The sequence below is a fragment of the Leptidea sinapis genome, chromosome 36 (assembly GCF_905404315.1).
Source record: "Leptidea sinapis chromosome 36, ilLepSina1.1, whole genome shotgun sequence".
NCBI lineage: Eukaryota > Metazoa > Arthropoda > Insecta > Lepidoptera > Pieridae > Leptidea > Leptidea sinapis.
Genome location: NC_066300.1, coordinates 8,065,256 through 8,091,714, shown reverse-complemented (window position 1 = coordinate 8,091,714; position 26,459 = coordinate 8,065,256). Strand labels below are relative to the sequence as shown.

The 26,459-nt window shown below is 36.0% G+C and overlaps 1 protein-coding gene across 1 annotated transcript; it reads left to right on the top strand.

The window, feature by feature from the left end:
* LOC126975450 (UDP-glycosyltransferase UGT5-like) lies at positions 1–24,717 on the top strand. Its single transcript, XM_050823359.1, has 9 exons — positions 1–87; positions 8,228–8,318; positions 9,449–9,641; positions 15,273–15,470; positions 16,993–17,215; positions 18,997–19,216; positions 20,309–20,528; positions 23,471–23,596; positions 24,595–24,717. The coding sequence occupies exons 1-8, from the start codon at positions 49–51 to the stop codon at positions 23,472–23,474; spliced, it is 1,188 nt and encodes a 395-aa protein (XP_050679316.1). The 5' UTR covers positions 1–48; the 3' UTR covers positions 23,475–23,596; positions 24,595–24,717.
* The last annotated feature ends 1,742 nt before the right edge of the window (positions 24,718–26,459 follow it).

Below are 26,459 nucleotides of genomic sequence, written 5' to 3'. Positions count from 1 at the left end.
ATTTGAACCGACAGGCGACTGTAGAATGAGTCCGAGGCATTACCCTTCATGCTGAAGTGGTCGAGTAAGAGTTGGATCAGAAAGCAGGTACTAGATGTAACCATAAAGTCTCCAATTCTTTACATATACATCGCATGGTGGACAGTTTTCCCCGAACCCTCTTTATCAGATTAAAGGATAATAAGATTTGACATCTAGGGTTTATTTGAATCGTAATCGAAGTTGGAATCCTAAAAGAGCAGACTACGTAAAAAAATAAACGCATGTTAATAATCTAAATAACGTTTTTACTGCAGCCGTGAGTCCTAGGGAACTGGAACATTCAATAGAGAGTCTTATTCCGGTCATGACAACGGCATTCGAATCAAGCTGTCCCAGGAAACTACCATGGGACTTCTGCTAGTGTATATTCTTTGCCACGGGGTAAAACTCTTGTACGAGTATTAGCGCGTCCGTAGGAAAAGGTATTATTATATTTTTAAAATTGCAATCAGTTATGGCTATTCCAAGAGAGGCGAGATTCCGAGGTGCGATGGTCTACAGCTGGGGGCCCAGCTAGTCCTCTAGGAACTCCTGGTGCTAAGGTGCGTGTTTCTTCCTTTTGGCGTGTATAGGAAAAAGTATATATGCGTTTTATATGAAGCGTATATTGCGATTTGCGTAGCTCGGTGACAAATTGTTTATATTATTATGCGCAAAGAGAATATAAACACTACTTTCATTATGCAGCGCAAGATACAACTTTCATTAGATTCGGATCACAGATGACAATGCGTCTGTTGTCTATAGTATTTCTTTATCTACAGGGAATCCAATTATCTGCACTATAATTTGTCATAACCAAATTACAAGAAACGAGAATAAATAATTGCGGCACATCCAACTCATATGATAGTGGATTATATTATTTTATGTTGTCAATACCCGACCAATTAAATACATAAAGTCTTAACACATACATTTATATGATGAATATGGATGTTTATCTATACTTATGTATGTTTATGTGTGTTTATATATATTTATGTATGTTTAATTAAGTATATTGTATTAAACTAATCGTTGTCTTGCAACCCATAACACAGGCTATATGCCTAATTTGGGGCAAGATAATTTGTGTAAAAAGTGTGTCATTATTATATTATTATACATGTTATGTTTTTTATATATCGTATTAACAAAAAATCCTTAAACTAAGAACTTTTTATCCCCCAAAACCTTAATCCTTGGTGCTTGAGATTTGTATGCGACTTACGCAATTTGGACGCTAGTGGTGTGAAAATTGAAATTGAAAAATAATGAATATTAAAAAAATACTTTAGAAAATAATTACGAAACTTCAAGTCAGAATTGTGAAGAATAAGATCTTTGACTTCAGCTACCTTGGGCATCTGGCCAGGCTACATGGTAGTCAAACATTGGTGGGTTAAGAGTTGTAGCGAAAGTAATAATCAAGAAATTTGACGTATTGAACTTAAGAAAATTGTTTTTACTTCAATCTATATCACTTGGCAACTTTTTACAATCTTTTGTTGGCAACTGCAGGCTAAGTACATCAGAAAGAATAAGTACTTCGCATACTGAACTACCTTTGGAAATAATTAGCATTGAGAATAAACTCTAATGGCCCTACATTACTAATTACTTGAAGTGAATCACGTTAAAAGATTACATAACTTTCCGAAATGTCGGTAAAAACGCATTCAAAATATGCATGTATTAATGAGCTGCAAGAAATTGTCAATTTATAAGCAAACATGTCGTGTGAATACATTGTTACAACTTCCATTCATACAATGTAGGTAAATACTTTACTTAAGCATATATCTACCTTTTTATCGGTAAACAGCTCCATTAATATGTGTCTTTGTGCAAGAATGGCTGGAAATTTTGTTGTACTCGTATTGTTGTCGTTGTGTGCATTTTGCTATAGCTATAAATTCCTTGTGATATTTCCAATCCCTGGAAAAAGTCATTCAATTTTGGGTGAGGGATATCTTAGACATTTAATAAATGCTGGCCATGAGGTGTGTATCTTTTTTCCAATAATTTAATTAGACCTTAAAACTTATTTACTTTACGATTTTTCGATTTACTCTCATTTAAGACGTGCCTGACATTATAGCTACAAGATATTTGAAATCTCATATGATTTATCAACGTGAATAAATTGAGAAAGTCAAAAGATAAACAAGACAAAAAATATTTTAAACATTATTAAAATAACTTTCCAAAAGCCAATTTGTTCTACTTTACATGATAGTTGCTATTGTAATGAAATATTAACTATGCTATCTACAGTTTGACATCTAACTGCTGTTCAAACATTCAGAGGAAAACGAAACAGTTTAATACGTTCTTGGGCCCAAATGTAAAAACATAAATGTGGTCAAAATAAAGAGATAACATTCGAAAAAACAATCATTTGAATTTTCGAGGATTTTGTCAATTTTGGTGCTGAATTATATGAGATTTAATAAAAGTTAGGTTATCTTGTGCTTATTGTAAGACAACTTAGTTTGTTCCGCTACACTACGATGCAGCTGCAAAATTTTCAGTTGGAACACATAAACAGAGACTTATTGCTCTTGTTTTTGTCAACAAAGTATCATAAACCATATCCTAATGCAATATTATTATTCTTTCAATTCGATACATATGCAATGAAAAAAATTCAATTTATTAGAATTCGATTCATCTATCATCAGCAAAACTTAGTATAAGAATTCTGCAAGTGCAGAGGAAATAAAATGATCTTGATACTCAGTCAAGCTAATATATAATGCATATCTCTGATCCTATAATTGTTCATACACATCTTTTGTTACAATAATATCCAATTCACAATCCGAAAAACGGACAAATAACTATTAGCGAATCTTGTTATAATACAAAATTAATGGTCATATACAGACCACCGAACATGAACAAAAACAAATTCATTACGGAAATCAGAAGAACACTTCACCGTACTTCTACACTTAAAAATATTATTCTAGTTGGTGACTGCAATATTAACATCCTTCAAAGCGAGCTAAACTCGACCGCAAATGAATACTTAAACACATTATCGGAACTAGGCTTACAATGTGGCATACAAGATGTGACTCGAGAAGCTATTGTTGCGGGTCGCCGGCAGGCGTCCTGCCTCGACCACATATTTGTGCGGAATGCAACAGCCGCTTCACTGCACTCATATACTGTAATGAGTAAGGTGGCCGATCACTATTTAATTGGACTTATGATCGAAGTTCCGAAACAGGTTTTCAACACGACAGCTCCTTATCTTGTTTACAATAACAAAGAAATAGCACGCAAAATACAGGATGTTCAGTGGTTAGAACTGCTACAGTGTAATAATAGCACCGAAATATATCATAAAATAAGTGAAATCTTTTGTGAAATATATGACTCATCAAAAATGCATACCAACAATAGAAAAAAACGTGAAACTAAGGAATGGGTTACCAAGGAGCTGAAAAATATGATGGAATACAGAGATTTACTTTTTAGGCAATGGAAAGCTAAACCAGATAACAATCTACTTAGACTTAAGTATAATAAATATAGAAATAAATTACAGAAAGCCATAAATGTCGCTAAAAATAATCAAAGAAAAAAATCAATTGAATGCTGTAAGGGTGATATGCGTAAAATATGGAAAGAAATAAACAGCTGGCTAGGTAAGAACAATTTATCTGTAGATAGTGTAATAGAAAAATATATGGGTAAAAATGAAACACCCAAAACTATATGTAATAAATTCTGTGAGACTTTCACAAATGAAATAGATAAAATAAAACATAAATGTCAGCACAAGTTTTTAGACAGGCAAACATATATTAAGGAATCCAACATTAGTTTTAGATACCAAAAAGTGACTGCGTTTGTAGTAGAGAAAATTATTGATCAATTAGATTGCAATAAGGCGCCAGGCTCGGATGGTATAAGGGTTCGGGATATTAAATTAATTAAAAAAGACATATCTCAGGTTATAGCGCATTTTATCAATCTAAGCATTAAGAAAGGAATGTACCCAGAAGAGTTAAAACTGTCATTAATTAGACCAATTCACAAACAAGGACTACATACAGACTATACAAATTACAGACCCATTGCAATCCTAAACACAATAAATAAAATTACAGAAAAGGTCATTGTCGGCCAATTAGTAGCATTTCTGGAAAATAATAATATTATATCGAACATACAACATGGTTTCAGACCAAATAGAAGTACAACAACAGCGCTTACTTCTTTTACTAATGATGTTAATACTTATTTAAATGAAAAACAATTGGTGGTAGCTATTTTTATAGATTTTAAAAAGGCTTTTGACACGCTGGAGCACGACGCCTTATTGCAGTCTATGGATGAATGCGGTATACGAGGGCCTATTAAAATCTGGTTCCAAAACTATTTCAAAAACAGGCTACTTAAAGTAAATGTCCTTGGAGCAGAGAGTGATCCAGGTACAGTATTAAATGGTGTTCCAACTGGCTCCATATTTGGTCCGATAGGATATAGTATTCATGTGAACAGTATGAGCAAAGTTATAAAAAATTGTAAAGCATATATGTATGCTGATGACACATGTTTATTGTATAGTAGTAGAGACCCAAATCTTATTCAAATCATATTGCAACAAGATTTTAATAATATTAATAAATGGGCACATGACAATGGAATTATTATTAATATGGAAAAGACAAAATGTATGCCTATATTCTCACCATATAGTCAATATAAAGATATTAAAATTAAAATAATAGGACATAGTTACTCTTGCTTGCATAGTTCCTCACAAATATGTCAATGTAGTCAGTTGGAACAGGTAACGTCGTATAAATATCTAGGGCTCATTGTTGATAAAAATTTCTCATGGAATGCACATGTTAACTCAGTATGTTCGAAACTCCGCACAGTATTTGGTAAAATTTATCACTTAAAGTCATCGGTGGGTAAAAATATTTTGTACACCCTGTATCACTCTTTGGTCGAGGCAACAATTAGTTACGGATTGAGTAGCTATGGACTAACTTTTACTACGAATAAAAATAAAATCAAAACTTTGCAAATAAGAACATTAAAGCTCTTAGTGAACAGAAATGTAAAAAACAAACTTAACGGGAACTATGAACGCTTGTTTAAAATATGTAGTATTATTCCAATTGATAAAAAGGTAAAATTATTAACGTTAATCGAACAATATCGAGATATAAATAAATTTGTAGTACAGAGAGTGCATACCTACTCAACTCGGCTATCTAACAAAAACAAGCTAGTGGTACCTAAAATATGTAATTATTACGGTATGCGTAGCATGCAATGGGTAATACCTACATTAATAAATGAATTAACTACCCATATAGCGTCACAATTGTCGAATTGTAAAACAAAAAATCAGGTGAAAAACTTATTGCGAAAGTTCTACTTAGCACAATGTCCATAATAAATAGACTTAAGAAATACTGGTAGGGACTTTTAAATTGTCCCACACAAAAACATAATATTGATTTGATAATTTGCGAAACACGAGAATTACTGCCGACAAACTGCTGCGCAGTTTGGCAGAATAATATGTATACATCGTTTTATAATGTTGTATCAGAAATAAATGGTTAAAAAAAAAAAAAAAAAAAAAAAGTAAATCCAAAATAACAAATAAAGCTCAAAGATATAAGTGAGCGGAATCGAAAGCGAAAACTTCGGTATGTAGTCTGCAAGCAAGGTTATACAAGGTAAGGCAAGGCCATAATCTATAAAAATGAAAGCAAAGTGGTCGATTAAAGTAAAAATAATAAAAACTCAATGGCATAGACGTAATAATGATGATGAGCATAGATATTTAATTTGAGTATTGAGTACAGTCGGATCAGAGTTAATCAAGAGATGCGTTGCTAGCCTTTAAGGTGGAAGTATGCTCTTGCTAGAAGATCCCTGAGCCGGTTCGCAAAAATAGCAGCCGCTAAATTATTCCACACAGTGGTTATGTGAGGCAAGAAGTTTCTAGTAAGACACGTAGCTGTGAAATACCAGACGTCAAAATGATGCAGGTGGAATTTTGTACATTGACGTGATGTCTGGTGGTGGATTTCGGCTGCTGGTTTCAACCTTAACAACTCCTCTGAGCACTCCCCGTTATTTAATATAAGTAGATGATGCAGAGAGAACCCACATCTAAACTCAATGCCAAACAATCAAGCCGATTGGAGATGACTAGAACGGCAATAACTCAAGCCGCTCTTCGTTGTATGCGGTCAAATAGAAGAAGCTGGTACTAAGGAGCGCCCGCCCAGAGATAAGAACAGTATTGTTTGTGAGGCCAAATTTGCGCCTTATGAAGTTGCAAGTGGTGGCTTGAAGTGAAATATTGTCTCGGTTAACTGAATACACCAAGCTTTTTAGAGTTCAATTTGACCGATGGACAAAACTCTGTCTATGACAGTTAGACGAGTGATCTTTAATCGAGGTGATACGACAAAGGGAGGCTTTTTAGCGGTGAAGGCACAAAATTGTTTTCTTAGGGTTAAGCTGGACTAAATATTGTCGGCACCATTCCAAGTATTTGTATAGTATAGTCTCGATTTCAAATACAAGTTTTTTGAGTTTTATGTCGATGCTGTCTTGATAGATCATATCACGGCCGGTGTAAGAGGCATACCCTGTGCTGTCATCTGCATAACAATGAATATCGTTAATTTGCAGCATATCTTTAATATGCGGAAGCAAAAGTGTAGAAGTTTAACTCGGAGTTTGCGCCGTATGTAACAACCTTGATGCTTCGATCAGCCAAAAAGTTTGTGACACATTTGCACAAACTCTCAGGAAGCCTATAGGATGGCAGTTTTGCTATAAGCACTTTGTGTCAAACTATGGCCTAACTCACCGCGAACGCTTTTGACTGACTCTTTGACTGTACTACTTGCATCAATTTAGGTAATATAATCTAATGGGTACTAAAGAAAAATACTTTAAATAAAAGCAGCTTGAGAAGTGAGAAGCTTATCCTTGTCAGATGAAAAAAGCAAGTAGACAATATCGCTAGTTAACAAGACGGCAAAGATTAAAAAATAAGTGTAAGAGATAGCAAGAACGCAAAATTATCCAGAATAAATAATGCCACCTAAGTGGTGGTAAAATTAACGAATTTAACGTGTCATTAACCATATAATTTTAGGTCTGCTCGTAATTTATTTATAGAGATGATTATAATAATAATGTTCTATTTTATAGTTTTGTAATATTGAAATTTATCTATTAATGTGATATAACGTGACATTAATTGCCCTTCCCATCCTTAATGTTTTATTTACAAAGTCAAACTCGATTTTGTTGCGATGACAAGGATTTGGTGATATCTAATTAAAATTCTGTCCAAAATGTATTCACGGAGACGAATAGTTAGCTTATTAATAGCGTAGACGTCTTTCAATTGGTGTCAATTTTTTATTGATAAGAGAAAGAACAGAAGAATTATCTGTGCAAAATGAGTATAAATACACATATTTATATTGAAAACAATATTATTTAAATTTTTGTTTGTGGTGGTTTGTATGTGTACCGAAATATAATAAAATAAATAAAGTTCACACCTACCTTATCTGTTATTTTGGAAAGAGATTTACCTGACTTCGAAGATTTTAATTTAATTTTTGATTTGAATTTGTACCTTGGAGGCATCGTTGCACAGTATGACGACAAGAGGGTATCATTGCGGCAGTCTTTTGTGCCGCTAAACAGTTGTGTAATACACTATATTTTGTATTTTGGTTTGATTTGCGCTGTAGCTAGTACAACTACTGAGCTAACGTGATATTACATAGTGTGTATCTAGGTGACGAGAATAATTGTGATGCGGCTCAGAATCTTAAAGAATCCTTTGTTGCACTGCATTATAATTGGAAGCGCGTTTAACTTACTATTCGATGAATGTCTCGCTAGTCTTGTATCAGCTTATTGTAAAAAAAAATTGTAATTCCACAAGCGTCTCTTCGAATAGCGCATGTCCATATGTTTTGGTATTCATTTATAAAATCTCGGTGAATAATATTTCTTCCAGTGAAACAACCAGTTTTTCCATCAGTTTGGTTGTATCTTCTTAATAGTTCCTTGCAACTTGCATACCCAAACTCCTATTGAATAAAGTGATATTGAGACTATATTACAAACTGAAAATACTTTAAATATATTCTACAAATAAATATAATATGGTATTTTCTTGTAGGTCACCTACTTGACTGCGATTCCAGCAAAAATATCCTCACTGAAGCTACGCAACGTGGTCCTCGAGTCTAACGTCGAATATTTTGCCATTGGTAAGAATTCATGATGTATCTATTAAGAAGCTAAGAATATTTTTTACACAAAATAGCCTACATCTACTAATAATATGAAATAATTGTATTTATTGTTCCATGATCCAGTCAGGAGTCTTAAGTAGTAGTCAGGAGTAGTGTGGATTTCATATTTTCAGTAAATGTGGTCATCCTTTTAGGTCTCAAAAATTGTTCACCTGGTGAATTTTAGGATAATTATCCTGCCCTGCATGTAGTGCATGCAATGCAGTTTTTGTTTCCCTTTCCGATACCGATACCGATTTCATGATACCGGAGCTGGTGTCGTTGCAGTGGCTGATGTGATACCTAACTACAGGACAGATATTTCCATGTCCATATTATACCGATCGTCAAAAGCTGCTTTTGGTAAATTCAGCCAGCCGTCAGCTGCCACTTTCATACATACATAAATAATATTGTTTTTGAGTTCCGTGCATCCAAACAAGAAATTCTGGAACCATAATAGTGTCACTCATGTATCACTATTTAGAAGTATTAATATTCATTGAGACATTTCACATCTTTTACACACAAGAGCAAGATTCGCATTTAGCGTAGACGAAATCGCGGTTAAAAGCTTTTTCGTCACATGTAATATGTAGATCGGATCCTAAACTCAAATTTTATGTTCTTCTTAATGACCCTGATAATGTATGTGCATAATTCCATGATGATCGGTTGATCGTTAGGCATCTTTTTTTTTGAAAATACGGGACGAGACGAGCAGAACGTTCAGCTGATGGTATTTGATACGCCCTGCCCATTACAATGCAGTGCCGCTTCGGATTCTTAAAAGCCCAAAAATTCTGAGCGGTACTCCCAAAATGTTGTCTCATTTACCCAGTAATTTCACTAGCTACGGCGCCCTTCAGACCGAAACACAGTAATGTTTACACATTTCTGCTTCACGGCAGAAACAGGCGCCGTTTAGGTACCCATAATCTAGCCACTCCCACTGGTACTAGCGTGAAAGCGTAACAAATAAACAAACACAAATTCGCATTTATAATATGAGTTAGGATAGCTAGTATATAGCTACAATAATCAGACTATCCTCAGTTTATGTAGTTAATCATTGGGTCGCAAAATTAAATTTGCTTTTGTTTCAGATAAAACATTTGACATTGCCAAAATAATAAATAAAGAAATATTCTTAAATGAATACGGACACATTCTGGATGCAATGTTTGGTATCGCAAATGCTACCATATTTCATCCAAAAGTTCAAGAACTAATTATGGATGATAAGGAAAATTTTGACGCAATCATTGCTGAGTGGATGTTTAATGATCTTTATTCCGCGTAAGTTGCAGTTCAGAGGGCCTACCATTAACTTTTAATAAGCGATGCGATTCCGATGCAGTTCAATTTAGGTACCTAAACTTAATCACTAAAATTTGTACCATGAAGTGCCTTTTACTGAATGGTGTTTGGATAGCTTATGAACGAAATAAATTTGTCTGTGGTCCGCGATGTGAGAAAGAGATGACGCTCTACAGTCGTTGCATAAGTTTGTCTCTCTTACTCGAACCATATGCGTTGCGTTTCAAAACCTAAAATGATATGAGTTTAGCGGTTTTTTTGCGTAGAAAATACTAAAAATACATTTAAAAATTGCGCTTTATAGCGTCAAATTATAAACCACTAAACCCTTTTTTTTCCTAATTAAATAATTGTAATATAAATAAATATAGTTTTGTATTATATATTCGATTCAATTTCCTCTGGTATTCCTTTTGTATAATATTTCTTTTGGTATAATATTGTCTCAAGAGTGGGTCAGGGATTGGAAAGTAATACACAGCTTAAAGGAACGAGCCCTTATTTGCGTTCACTTCCACTAAGTTGCATTTCGTCGGCCTGCCGCTGCTCCCTTCAGATGGCTGTGCCTTCAGTAGATCACAAAGCACCGAATAATCGTTCTCTTCTATCTTCTCCTAACTAAATCACTTTCCACTTTTCATACTTTTCACTACTTCTTCTTCTATTCCTTTTCTCTTTCGAGTCTGAACTAGATCTGCCGTAGGCCGCCGTCTGTTCTATTTTCAAAATGATTCTCTTCCATCTTTAAATTTAAATTATGGTAGAAATTTTAGTAAACACTATTCCGCTGAGCTTCGAGTATTGTAGACGGAACTGTCAAAATTATCAATGCCTTGAGGTTTGACAACTCTCGTCATGTACGTCGAAGCGTTGGTACGTGACGATATTATTCCAGCTGAAATTCTTTAAGACTTTTTCTCAACAAGTCAAATACTAAATTCAGAACCACCGGTACTGTTCTCAGGACGAACTGTTTCCCACATGAGTACTATTTGTTTCTTCCTCACGGATCACTTGCTCATATGATTAGTTTAGTTGGAATAGCATTAAATATTGTGTATAAAAAATTTATATCTGGTTGGTTCGGAACAAAATTAACTCTGTTTACCTACTTGTTCCAAGATGATTAAATAGGAATTTAATTCTCAACTGCTTATGCAGAAATAAATTTATATGTATAATGTAACAATATATATGGAATAGAAAGAACAATAAAAATAAGTGTGGTCGTATAGTTTTTGTTGTTAAATTTAATTGTGTCTTCGTTATTTTACTTAAAAATTTACATTTTTTCGTTTTTCCCATTACGCAAATCGTCAAGCTTTGCAAAAGACTTAGATATGCAGAAATTATGCTTACTATCGATTTTATGTAAAAAATAACCGGTTAAAAATGCATGAACTACTGTTTTTTGTGTGACTAGAATAAATCAGTTCTTTTTCATTATTTCGCATAATTAATAAGTCTTTTGGTATGAAACGTAACATCTCTTCTTCTTAGTAATACTTTGACAGCCAAAGTGTTTCACCTTTGCGAGGGTGTGGCACCACAGTATTTTATTTTTATTTATTTATTTATTAGGTTTATTTACAATCACTTACAATAATACACACAAATATAAAGTAGTAGTAAAAAAAAAGTAGAACTAAAAACTAGGAATTCAATAGTAGTGATTACTTACAAATAAACACAGCATGCACAGAAAGAATTAATTTTAGGTATTATATAGAATAAGTTAAGAATTAAACAGTTTTTTTTAAATTATTATATGATTAGGTTACATAGGTATACACAGTTACATTAATTTTCCAATTATAACATTATTAAAGATTACCAATGTTGCTGCAAATGTTCTTGCAGAATTTGGCTAAGGAATCAGCAAATATATCAATATCAGCTACGCTATAATAATTTGAAATTTTACATAACCGTGGTACTGGGGATTTGACGAAGCGGAGGACAAAGTGGAGTAATAGGCTTGCGTGGAATTCTTACTTAGACTAAAGACTAAATTTATTTAGCAATTCGGAGCAGTCGATAAAATGCAATGACTAACCTATCCACCCTGGAATTACTAATACAGGATGTTCTATTTATGTATATGTATGTGTTTTCTTTAAAAAATCAAGGAAACTTTAAAAAAAATTCACCAATCCAATTTTGATAGTTTAAATTCACCAATCTAATTTTTACTAGGTAGACGGTTAATAAACCTTTAATAAATAATATTAGGATTGACTACCCTGACTAATAACTAACTGACTAGAATATGATAATTAGGTACTGATATACGTGGGTAACACTGAAAATGTTTAGAACTGGCCAGTTAGAAACATTGCTAATGAAAACTTTTTTGAATTTCAATTTTAGAACTCTTTGGTAACCTAATGTATATTGTATATTGCATTCTTTTGTCATTTGTTTTTGTGAATTGGCGGTAAATCTAAAACTCTTGTTACACGTGAAAATAAACCTAACGCGAGAAAATTTTCGGTCAATGATTTATTATGACTTTCGTTGTGGGCTTACTCAACAACATAGCTATGATAGGCTGTGATTAGCATTTCTTAATGAAGCTCCATCTAGTGCCACTATTTACAATTGGTTTAACGAGTGAACGCAATCTCATTGATGATCCGCGTGTGGGACGTCCTTTAACAGCAACTACTGAAGATAACATTAATACTGTGCGACGCATGATAGAGGAAGATAAGAGACTGACCTATCAGCAGATACGGGCAAGCCTAGGAATTGGCATGAATCAAGTTTGAAAAATATTACAGGAACATTTAGGCGTCAGGAAGCTTTGTACCAGCTGGATTCCCCATACTTTAACCGACGACCAGATACACCTTCGCAAGGATTGGTGCCGCCAAATGTTAGATAAGTTCAACGGCGGTGACTCGAATGCTGTATTTGACATCGTCACAGGTGATGAAAGCTGGGTATATTGCTATGAACCCGAAACTAAAAGACAATCAGCTCAGTAGGTGTTTCCTTTCGAGGATCGGCCAACTAAGATACAGAAAGGAAGAAGTCAAGGAAAAAAGATGATTGCCTCATTATTTGGTCGGCAAGGTCATTTCGCGACAGTTGTGCTAGAAGATGGAAGGACAGTTACTGCAGACTGGTATGTCAATCGCTGTTTGCCTGTTGTCTTGGAAAAAAATTGACAGCAACCTCGTAGCAGGATCCTACTTCACCACGACAATGCTTCAGCGCACTCCGCAAAACGGACTATTAAATATTTGACTCATTTCATTTCACCTGCTATGGCAGGTGTCGAGATAATGAGTCATTTGCCATACAGTCTTGACCTGTCACCCTGCGACTTTTATTTATTCCCAAGAACAAATAAAATTCGAAGTATTCGCTTTACGAGCCCTGAAGATGCGGTGAAAGCGTATGAAAATGCCATAGAAGAGAACCCGAAAGGGAGAATGGGCCCACTCCTTTTCTCAGTGGATCCATCGAATGCGACGATGTGTAGAGAGGAACGGAGATTACTTCGAAAAATAATAAAAGTATTGGCAACATTGAGCCATTCTAATAACAACTGTAAGACGCTCTTAAAATCTAGGTCATTTACGTTCCTAATCGTAATGATAAAGAAGAAAAAAGAAACGATAATCTTAAGAGTCTGACCAAAGATATTAGTTTGAATATCATCCATGGCACAAATGGACAAAAAGCGTTACAAGAGTGAGAAGAGAGAATCCCCTTACCCTACCTGTAAGACGGCTCAAAACTCAATTGACCCATGCATTGTATTCAAGTTTATGAAACTATGTGCAACAAAGTTTGAGTGCCTGTCTATTCGCCTAATCTGTTATCTCTTGGTTTTGAATACTTGAGAGAATTCTCATTGAATTTTGGAATTCCTAATTGGATAATTAAGTCCTTCTATAATGTTGTGAAAATGTAATTAAACTATCTAAGTGTCATTTGTGAGACTGTATATAAAATATTATTAAACTATTGTCATATTAATTTGAGAATTTAGATGATGATTCCTCAACCATACCATACTCCGATAGAAACTATACTTATTAGATTACTAGCCGAAGATGAGTGAAGTCTCGTGATTCATATGGCGTTAGGACTGATGATTGAAATTTGTTATTACATGGAACTGGACACCGCCCAGTGTTGACCAGATTTTACGTGCTTTATATTTTAGGGTTTAGGATTATTTATTTTTATTAGAAGCTACAACACAAGCTTTTATAAAGAATATTCTACACAGAGAATGCGCTTCATCTACCTAGATATTTTTGATAACTCATCAATGTTTAACAATGGCTTTATCGGTTTATGTATTAACTCGTATGTTGTAAATTTATTGTATTTTATTATTATTATTTTATTCTGATACTTTTTTCATGAATCTAATAGTAATTAATTTGATTACTTCGGCTTGTTTAATATTCATCATCTTTTTTTGCCTATTTTAGTTTGACTATTGGTTACAAATCAAGTACAAATTTACTAAATGTAAACGTATACTATTGTTACACAAGAATACTGTTCACGCTTAATTGACACTCACTGCGTTTCCGTCAAACACTTAATTCACTGCATTTTTCTTCAATACATTTACATTAAGCCCCGCATTTTTGTAAGCTTGCTTGCTATCTTATAGTTTCCCAAACGCATTGCATTAAGTGAGAAAGATATAGTTATAATAATATTGAAATAGTTTACCATGAAAAGAGTAGGTATAAAAGAGACCCGATGCTGGTCGCTTGTCAGTCAAGCCAAAAATTATGAAACCGAAGGCTGGTTGGCAGTCTCGGACCGGTTACTACATCTATTCCTACAGCAGCATTGGTAATAACCATTTCCAAGCAAGCAAGAGGCAAGACTCTGTATTACAATGAACACTTTTTAAATATTTTTATGAGATTGGTTAAAAAGAATCAGAGTTCGTCTATTATTAAATTTCATTAGGATGTTTTCTTTTGCAAGATGCAGAAGCCGTAAACAATTAAAACGAAAAACACACAAACCTGCGCTAGTTTTCACAAATTGAAAGCCAAAAACCACCACCCATTCGTAAAAGTACCTATGCCTCAGATCTGAGAAGAACGCGCAAGAAACTCAGCTTCTTTTTTTCATAAAAATACCGTTACAATGTAATATCGTACAATAAAATCTGTTATTTAAACCCCAATCTGTGTTATCATTAAGAAATTTATTTATGTTATAGTAACCTTAACCATACAAACGTTTTTTACAAATCTTTTGAAATTCGAAAATTTTCTGGGATCTTGTTAGCTTAGCCGAGTAGTAGGCATAGTAAGATTATGTTTGTTCCTAGTGTTAACATTATGCTTATGGCAGTTTCTAGTATATTATGTGCCTCTATGTACATACATAACTTTATCAAGAATATTATAGGCAACAGTTGCACTAGCGCTGTTTATTTTTTTAAATTTTGCTCTCAATGATTCTTCAGGATATAACTTTGTTGGATTGTACGGGCACAGTACATATGTAAAAAATAGACAGTATTACAGTTGGTTCTGAGAAATCAAAATATAAAATTGAGTAGCATATAGCATACACTCTCGTTATAAATAAAAGAAAATATGTACTTGTATTCAATAGTTTCTCGGCGGTGTTTGGCTGTCCACTTATATGGTCTTCGTCAGTGAATGCTCATCCGATGTTACTATCTGTGATCGACGAGGCACCGAACCCCGCGTACACTGCAGATTTAATACAATCTGCATCAGTACCGCCGTTCTCCTTCGTGGAAAGAGTCGAACAACTGTGGATCTTGCTTCGTATGAAGTATCTACAATGGTGAGATTTTTATTTTTTGGGGTATTGGACAAAAAACGAGCTTATGGGTCATTACAAAAACATTTTTTTGCTGTGCAAGAATCACGTGTTCCGAGCAATGTCACTTTGTAAACAGACTCCGCCCTAAGACGTTTACAACGAGTCGAGCACAGTCAGTGGGAGACTTCTTTGCACAGGATGCCGGCTAGATTATGGGTGTGGTACCCATTTCTTGAACCTTACCGTACCTTGAAGCGGTAATGTGTAAGCATAACTGTGTTGCGGTCTGAAGGGCGCCGTAGCTAGTGAAATTACTGGGCAAATGAGACTTGAAATTTGAATTTGAATTTGAATGGGCAGGACGTATCAATTACCATCAGCTGCACGTCCTGCTCGTCTCGTCCCTTATTTTCATAAAAAAAGTATACTTTAAAAAAAAATTGTTTCGTAAATGATACAAGTGAGCGACTGTTATAATTTTTTAATATTTCTTTTTTATTTTATAAAAATAAAATGTTTTTTGTCAATCTTTATCATATTTGCTACTTAAAAGTTTTTCTTGCGCCAAAGAAGTATAACTTCAGCCGTCTAAGTGTACATAGTTAAGAAAACACACAATTTTTTTGGATTCTTTTTAAGACTCCTTCTAGTGAGAAATAAAAAAAAATTGATTTTGACCATATGTTTTGGGGTGATTTGCAGCCGAAGCAGTAATGTGTAAGCATTACTGTGTTTCGGTCTGTAGGGCGCCGTAGCTAGTGAAATTAATGGGCAAAAGAGACTTAACATCTTATATCTCAAGGTGACGGGCGCAGTTGTGGTGCCGCTCCGAATTTTTGGGGTTTTTCAAGAATCCTGTAAAACCCAAGCACTGCATTGTAATGGGCAGGGCGTATCAATAACCACCAGCTGAACGTCCTGGTCGTCTTGTCCCTTACTTTCATAAAAACAGAGTAAGCACACCGGCGCCGCAATACAGTAATAGAACAGTACTTTAACTTCATACTAGAGCGCTCGAATCAACACATACACACACGTACACATGATTTACACGCCTGCTAAGCAATCTTGGGGAGACAAAACTATTGAGTCACGCCGTACTCCGCTGAAACTGAACCCTGTCCGAGTAAAATTAGCTGCGCCGCGCTGTCCGCTCTTCAATCTTTTTGTGTGTACCAACCCTAGCGCTCCTCCCAGATTTAGGTATAAATTTCAAGGAAACCACTGAGTTATGCTACCGTTCCATTACTTGTATTGTGCCGGCGCCATCTTGTGCCGCTAAGCAGTAGTGTGCAAACAATAATTATGATTTTGTTTCCGCGACATCGCTGGTTAAATTACTGGGCTATTGAGATATATAGCATCTTATGGCTCAAGGTGACGAGCACAATTGTGATGCCACTGATAAGTTTGGGTATGTTTCAAGATGTTTCAATCCTGGGCAGTAATAGCATTGTAACTAGTATTTAAATAATACTTAGCATCGGCTGAACGTATTGTTTGTTTCGTTGTATATGAAAACTAATTTGTAGCAATTTGACAGGAAGCTAAGCAGCAGAGACGAATTGTCATACGAACTTGCGTTTAGCACTGCAGTATCTAAAAGAGGAAAGTCATTACCTTCGTATAAAGCTGTTCAGTATAATGGTTCTATTGTGTTGGCCAACGCTCACGTAGCGACGGGCGAAGCCATGCGATTACCAATGAATCACATAAATATTGGTGGATATCACATAAATGAAAGTAGTATTATTCCTTTACCTCAGGTAAGACTCTATTGCATTTTTCCAAATACATAAGTAAGTTAAGTTGCGCTCAAAGACCGAACTCTGGAGCAACATTAAAAAACGGGAGAAATTTGAGTAATACAGCGAGAATTACGCACACACACGCAGGGTTCTTTATCATCGTTCAACATATAATCATATATCATCATATAATTAAGGAAGTCCAGGGAAGGTTTAAAGGGTGAATAAATATGAAAATTCTCAGAAAAAAATTAATATAAACAAAAATTCTGTTTTTCCTTTGATGTGTCCCCCGTCGTTCAGAAATATAAAATAAATAACTAATTAGATTTTATATATCTTTTTTCTAAATGATACTAAGCACTTCTTGGCCAATATTCACAAATATAACAGCTGTTTCCCGATGAAATCCATTTTGCACACCCGTAAATGATTAGCCTTAGATAATTATAAGGTAACTTTATAATCTGAATATTATATACTTAGTCTGAGTCGGTCGTTGTATATTTTTTATACCCCAAAAATTTTAATTATTAATTTTCTTATTACTTTATATGGCAATACAACGTTTGCTGGGTCAACTAGTAGATACTATGTACTTTTAATAGCCACTTTGAATTCTGCCATAGGGGTTTCAATGTGCCATTAGAAATTTTCGGTATGTGATCTTTCTGTAAGTAATTGCCACAGAGTGTACTAGACACGCGTTTTCATAACAGCCGTCACTCAAATGTCGCAAAGTGAATATATTTCAGTAACAAAAATGCGTTGAGCAGGTTTTTAGCTCAATCAACCTTCGGCCCTTGAGTATAAGACATAAAATAATGAATCAAGATACGATATTAGAATCGTTCACAGAACATTACATAACAAAGTCCAGGTTCAGACTTCTGGTGTTAATTAGGATATAAGTTAGGATATCATCCTCACCATCTGGATGTGTGGCGGTCCTCAACAGTGCGGTTTTCAAGGAGCTTTCTTCTACGTACTACGAAGCTATGGAATGAGCTTCCTTGTGCGGTGTTTCAAGGACGATACGACATGGGTACCTTCAAAAAAAGCGCGTACACCTTCCTTAAAGGCCGGCAACGCTCCTGTGAATCCTCTGGTGTTGCAAGAGATTGTGGGCGGCGGTGATCACTTAACAACAGTTGACCCGTACGCTCGTTTGTCCTCCTATCCCATAAAAAAAATTGCTTTATTGGTAGTGTGAATGTGATTTTTGTAAAACAAAATGAAATAAATTTCAAATAAGATATCCAATTTCATTTAATTATGAGTATCACGGGCTAAGTGAATACAGTAAATAATATGTAAAGAAGATATAGTGACCTCCGAGTAAGTTTAAGTATATTTGATGATGTTAGTAATTTCACAAAGATTAGATTCTGTTACAGGGAAACTGTATCACAATTATAAATCTTGAAGTACTATGTAGCTTTACTTTTTTATTAAAACTAAATAATAGGCATACTGTACGTGTTCTGAATACCACAACAATGTTATTCATGTCTATTATTATAATTACGATGGGACACATATAATCTTCTGCCCATCATGCAACTAACATTTTTCCTAGGTTTAGAAGACTTGTAAGTTAATAATAAGTGGTAGAGATCTCTTGTATTATCTATTATTTTAATTATACTTTTTAAGCAAAATCTTTTTTCATTTGCTGTATATGTATGTTTAAATGTTTTTATTAGCTTTATTAATGTACAAATTTCAGAATTTTCTGATGTGTCTTAAATACAAAGTTAAACCAATTTAACATAATATAATATATTGCTTGATTTAAGGAATTACAAAGTGCAATGGACAATTCTAAGGACGGTGTCATATATTTTAGTATGGGCACTGTTTTAAAAAGTCGAGGTTTACCAGATTCTATCAAAAATGGATTAATAAAGATATTTTCGGAATTAAAATATACTGTTATCTGGAAATTTGAAGATAAGCTATCTGATTTACCCAAAAACTTGTACGTGGTTGATTGGGCTCCGCAGCAAAGTATTTTAGGTAATTCATTTATTTATAACCCTCGCTCTAATTTTTAAGTAACTTTACTATTACATTTTATTAGTAGGATTTAGGTCTTGATTTATTCTTTATTATGAGGAACTTCTGAGCAAATATAACAAATATCTCAAACACTACGTTCAAAAGCAATAATGGTATGTATTATTTTCTGCCGAGTCTCTACTAGTTCAAGCATTGGTTTTCCAACACAATATCTGCAAGATGATCAAGAATTTTCTGGTTGGGGATTTATTAACTAAATCAGCTCAATCTTGGAACGGTAGCTGTAGAAGATAGAGCAATTAATACTACAATGACAGCAACAGAGCGTTTTCTTTACATGGACTTAGAAAGTAAGATTGACACATTGAAATGAAGGTTCAACAGTATTTGATTTGTTTCTAAATAAGCTTAGCTTATATTAGGAATCGTATATACCAACCATAATAATGCTCTCAATAATTTGTTTATCTTGTGGGAGGCTTTTCAGCACAGGATACCGGTTAGATGAGGTAGGTACCCCTACCTCACAGGCTTCTTATGCCACTAAACAGTAATGTGCAAGAACTATTTGTGTTTTGGTTTGAAGAGCGCAATACCTAGTGAAATTACTGAGCTATTGAGAAATAACATCTTATGGCACAATGTGAGAAGCGCAATTAAAACTACAAACAAATACTAAAGATAATATGTAATCGATGTCGTTGGTGCAACAAGCTACCGTTACTTGCCTTAAATGTTGGTATAAATATTATTATTATTGAAAAACTAAAATTGAAATAAAATGTTGGCTGTTGCGATTTCTGAACAATAATACCTCCATAATAACTTTTAAAAGCAATAAAAATGATTATTATAATAATTGACGAACTTTCACACAAATAATCTAGCCCCAAGGCATAGCTTGTACTGATTCAAGACGGCGATAAATTAAATACAAAATTCATACTTAAACATCAACATAATATAAACATCAATGCTTCGAAAAAATCATTTGCATCATACAATTGTTGACACCCTTAGCATTAAGTTCAGAGTTACTTACCACTAAGATACAAGATCGTTTGAATGATAAATTCATTTATGTTGCAGCTCATCCCAAATGTGTTTTATTCATTACGCACGGAGGTCTCCTCTCAACAACTGAAGCAATACATTTTGGAGTACCAATAATCGGCATTCCAATGTTCGCTGATCAATACCTCAACATAAAAAGAGCAGAAGCAAAAGGCTTTGGCAAGAAAGTTGCTATGAACTACAATACTCCTGTTGTATTAAAAACTGCTATTGAAGAAGTCCTCAGTACACCGAGGTAAACAATTTCAAAAGACACAATTTTTTTTTTATGGAATAGGAGGACAAACGAGCGTACGGGTCACCTGTTGTTAAGTGATCACCGCCGCCCATACTCTCTTGCAACACCAGAGGAATCACAGGAGCGTTGCCGGCCTTTAAGGAAGGTGTACGCGCTTTTTTTGAAGGTACCCATGTCGTATCGTCCCGGAAACACCGCACAAGGAAGTTCATTCCACAGCTTTGTAGTACGTGGAAGAGAGCTCCTTGTAAACCGCACTGTGGAGGACCGCCACACATCCAGATGGTGAGGATGATATCCTAACTTGTGGCGTGTCGTGCGAAGGTGGAATTCGGCGGCAGTAATTAGGTAAAACAGCTCTTCGGAACACTCCCCGTGATAAATGCGGTAGAAGACACACAATGAAGCGACGTCTCTACGTAACGCCAAGTGAACCAGCCGTTCACAGAGTACTGGGTCCCCGACAATTCGCGCTGCTCTGCGTTGCACGCGGTCAAATGGATCGAGCTGATACTGGGGTGCGCCAGACCAGAGATGACAGCAATACTCCATGTGTAGCCGGACCTGGGCTTTGTACAGCGCTAGAATGTGGGCATGCTTGAAGTATTGCCGTGCTCTATTAATGACGCCCAGTTTCTTTGAAGCCAATTTGGCTTTGCCCTCCAGATGGCCACGGAATTGGCAGTCACTCGAGATTTGGAGACCCAGTATTCCGATACTAGGCGAGGCTTTTAGGGAAGTGTTGTCGAAGAGCGGTGATGCGACAAATGGGCTTTTTTTAGTGGTAAACGCGCAAACTTGAGTCTTCTGGGGGTTAAATTGGACAAGGTTCAATTTACCCCATTCCGCGACCTTCTCAAGAGAGGACTCGATAGAAGACACAAGTTTCTCCCGGCACTGGTCGACGATTTCCCGAGAGAGACGTGCATGGCCCGTGTATACGGCATCACCAGTGCTGTCATCTGCATAGCAATGAATGTTGGAGGTGTCCAACATATCATTAATATGCAGAAGAAACAGCGTAGGAGATAGCACACAGCCTTGGGGCACTCCAGCATTCACGGGCTTCGGGTTCGAGCAATGTCCGTCGACAACGACCTGTATGCTGCGCCCAGTGAGGAAGCTGGAGGTCCACTTGCACAAGCTCTCGGGAAACCCAAATCATGGAAGTTTAGAGAGGAGCGCCTTATGCCATACACGATCAAAGGCCTTCGCTATATCCAGGCTAACTGCCAGGCCTTACCCCTTGCTTTCAATAGCCGCAGCCCATCTATGTGTTAGGTATACCAGAAGATCACCTGCTGACCGACCATGGCGAAACCCGTGTTGTCGTCGTCAACTGGTGACCCTATAGGTATACCAAGAGCTGACGGCTAATTATGCTCTCCATGATTTTGGAGAGCAGGGAGGTAATAGCAATAGGCCTGTAGTTTGCCGGATCCGAACTGTCTCCTTTTTTTTGGATCGGATGGACAAGGGCTGACTTCCATGAGTCAGGGACTACGCCTTTGGAATAAGAGTGCCGGAATAAACGCGTTAGCACCGGCGTCAACTCAGGGGCACACGTTCTAAGCACGATTGGAGAAATGCCATCCTACTACAACGGCGCAGGCACTAGGATCGTCCAAAGGGAAACAAACCCTGCCCTAAGGGTAGGATGCAAAAAAGGAACGCATCCTATCCCAATCTGCTGACTTGTAGTGCCAAACGCGGCGGGTCGCTGGTGGTCTGCGACGTTGGCGTCGGATGGGCACTACACTCCTGACCAGGCAATGGTCGGACGTTTCGAGAGGGGCGTCGACAAAGACCTGGTAACCATCGGGATGTGTAGTCAGCAGAAGATCTAATAAGGACGGCATGTGGCTATCCACATCCGGGAGCCGCGTTGGCGACTCGACCAATTGGGACACACCATACGCCAATGCAAAATTATGCACAGATCGCCCTGCGTAGTCTGTGGTACGTGATCCAAGCCATTCGGCATTGTGCCCGTTGAAATCACCCAAGACTACGATTTCAGCGGAGGGGATCTGTGCAAGCACGTCGTCAATTGCCGCTTGAACGCAGCCCATGAGATGATCGGTTTCTGCGTTACCACTATGGGACCTGTAGACATACGCATAGATGCGGACGCGGTCCTCTAAATCTACGCGGAGCCAGAGAGTGGACAGGTCCCTACCCTCAAAATTGCCGAGACGGTGACAGCAGATATCCTCCCTAACGTACACACATACCCCGGTATGAGGCAAAAAATTGTGCTCAATTTTGTACCCGGGGTACGTTAAATATGACGTATCGCTAGGTCGGGATATCTGCGTCGTAAGGAAACACAAGGCCGGCTTCGCCGTCTCAAGGTGTTGGTGGACGGCGTTTAAGTTGGAGTGAATTCCCCTGATATTGCAAAAGTCCACGTTGAGTGTGGAGCGGGGTGCCGTGGTGTTACTGCCTCATTTGTCCTTGGTCATGCGCGGTTCTGTGCCCTCCCCAGAATACGAAGGGCAGCCCGAGCTAGAGTGCTCGGGGAGGGATTCTCCGACTCTGGTAGAGCCGGTACCCTCGTGGGGTAAAATCTTTTTAAGTTCCGCTGTCATATTCGGGTGGGGGTAGGGGGGGGGGATGGCCACCGGTCCTCGAAACTAACCTATGCGAAACATAGCGGCACTAAACCGCTACTTCACGCCGGTATTCTGTGCGAGTGTGGTAATTAACCCGGACGAGTCTGGCCCGATTGTGCTGACGTCAAAAGACGGCTGCGTGACTCTCCCACTTCTATTCTAATTGAAGACGAATATGCGAATTGGATGCAAAATATGTTGAATCGTTGTCATTAACTCAGTTATTAGAAAATTTAGATGACGTTGACATCATATCGTTATATAAAATCAAACAGTAATGCAATTAATTTTTTATAAAAACCTTTAAACCTTAATTTGATACAGATAGCAAAAATTAATAAAGAAGAATAAGTATCCGTTTACTTAGACTAAAAGGATGTAATAGAAAGCTGAAAGCTGAATCGTAATAAACACGTCAAAAATGCTTAAAAATGGATGTGACTCTAAACGGTATATAATACAAATTTTTTATATTTTAATTGTTAATATACTGTAGTTAACTCACGCATAAATTAGACGCGTATGAACCTGCTTATAGATTTTCTTTTCCGCTGTTGCATTGTTCTGTCATGTTCTTTTTTGTTAGTCTCAGACTAAAAATAAATAGTGGCCACTATCCACTCAATGCACCAGCATATAAACAATCTAAGCAGAGTTATGCCGTTAGTTGCTGAACAGAATCTCAGGGATCAATCTGAATTCTCATACGCGAAGAGTAATCAACAGACCGTTATTACTATGCCTCCATTGTCTGTCAGACCGTTTAGTAGCCTGACATCTTCAATAGCTTATCATTATTGACAGAGTGTGTAATATCACTTTCGCTATAACCACAAACAATAAGATCCAAGATGGCTGATTCGAAATTTAATATATATCGCCATATCATGGTTCTTTTAAAAAGCTATTTAAAAAGTATAATAATGTTCTATTATAGAACACATTGTGTGCGAGGCCAACTCGCGCAAGATTGCTTTTTGGGTTTCGTACTTCTAACAGAAAAACAAATTTTTATAGGTACCTCTACATTGTCCATCTGTAAAGGCCTTTGTATTTTCTTTGATTGACGCGAGTGTTACCTATTTAAATAAAACACATTTTAAAGGATTAAAACGCGTGTAATTATATTTGAGGGACTTTCCATGGGAAAACGAGATCTGGAAAGGTCTTGTAACGTCGGGTTAACTATAATAATAAAGTTATAATTACACGCGTTTTAATCCTTTAAAATATACTTTATTTAACCATTTGTCTTGCAACACAAGATAGAAAAGACATTGTTATGTGGTGGGTGAGGAACAAACGGTTCTACTTGTTGCGCCACCCACAGTTATGTCAACTTTTTTAAGCAATTTCTCATTGATCTAGTTCTGTTTTATACTACTACGTCGTAACAATATAATGCGGGAGTAAATACCACAAATTTATGCTTACTGTGTTCTTTATAGATATCGCCAAGTGGTTAAAGAACTGTCACTAATTTACCACGACCGTCCAGTATCTCCTGGTGCTGAGCTGGTGCACTGGGTGGAGCATGTGGTGAAGACACGAGGAGCTCTTCATCTACGGTCACCAGCGCTACACGTGCCATTCTACCAGAAGTTATATCTTGATCTGTTAGCAATTATATTAGTTTCAATCGCTATAATAGCATACGTTTTGCATAATTATTCACGTAATATAACTGATTTACATAAAACAAAGTGCGATTGAACAATTTAATTGACTTTTATTTGATGTGATGATATCTTTCTATTTTATGTGTTTAGTAATATATTTGAATATTATGCTATTAGATACATATACACACCAGCTTTATTATTTGTATTTTCTCCTAAAAGTTACTCAGTACCTAATTTATTAATAAAAATTTACAAAATAATTTATGCCTATGAATTTATCGAACTGCTAGTCTATTTCCATTATGGAATTCTTAGATCTAACTATGCCCTTGGATTCAACAATTCTCAAGCTTGTTAAAAATTATAACAAATTATAGTAAGTTTTAGAAATACAAATTAATAAATATGATAATAGTTAGATAATTTACTTTGTATATACAGACTGAACATACAACGCGAAATTCTGAAGCTGTGATATACCATGACTGCAACCATATCATTATCAGGGGTATACCAGGGTTGAAATCCCGGCCCACTTTTAATGAAAATTTCATAATATTTAAAAGTGTTTATAACTAATAAACTGGGAGTGTTTAATTTGATATGAGATAATGTGACAGAATAGGCAGATGCTCCATCTGTTTTCAGCGAAATCATCTTCTTTTACAAACCGACGCAATATAACTATTCCTGTCGTATTGAATCACAAAATAAAGGCAAATGTCTGTCTACAGACTTAATATGGTATGTCTGTGTCCGGTTATTAAAAAGAAAAGATAAGCCCTACAATATTGATGATAGAAGCTAGTAAACACAAAATAGATCATTGCAAAAGACGTAATAGACATAAAACACAATTTTGCAACATCGCCACGGCTCACACACAATAAGTGAAAGTTTATCAAGAAGTCCCAGCTGGCGCTTAATAAAATTGAACGGTAAGTATATATTTATATATACTACTATATGAATTTGTGTCTTGTTGTTCATAATAGAACGAATATCAAAAATTTAATAGTATAAATTTAAACACAAATAAACAAAGCCGTGTTGTGATTCATAATAACAGGTTGGGATAGATCCACGTATAAAAATTTCACGTCGACGCAGAAGCGGGTACTACTATATACATTTCAATCATTTTAATAGTAAATTGTTGAGCTTCTTACTAATGCGTCTCATAATATTATGTACAAATCATAGTGTACAAAATACTTTATTGACGATTCAAAAGTGTTTTAGTAAAAATAATAGAATAACAATATTGGTCTTTGAATTTACTTGATAAGATTTTATTATATCTTAATTAGAATTTATTAGTATAAGTTCTCAAGGAAAATTTACATTTTCATGTATATCTTCCATAACAAAACTAGGCTCTAGAGATTTTAAAGGTGTTTTATGTCAGCCATTAACTAATGTTGGGATGGCTTGTTGGATGATTGGAGTTTTGCACCAATGTCTCCATTCTGCAAGTACTTGACAAAAAATCAACGCTATTCGGTGTTAGTACAGAGTCGCATATTTAATTTCTTTAGACACATCTCCCGGCGCAATATTGAGTCCATCGAGAGCCTTGTCATTCAGGGCAAAGCGGGGGGCACCAGAGGGCGTGGAAGGTCAAGGATACGATGGACCAATCAAATCAAGTCAAGGGAAAAACAGGGAAATGGGGCGAATGCTCGTGAGGC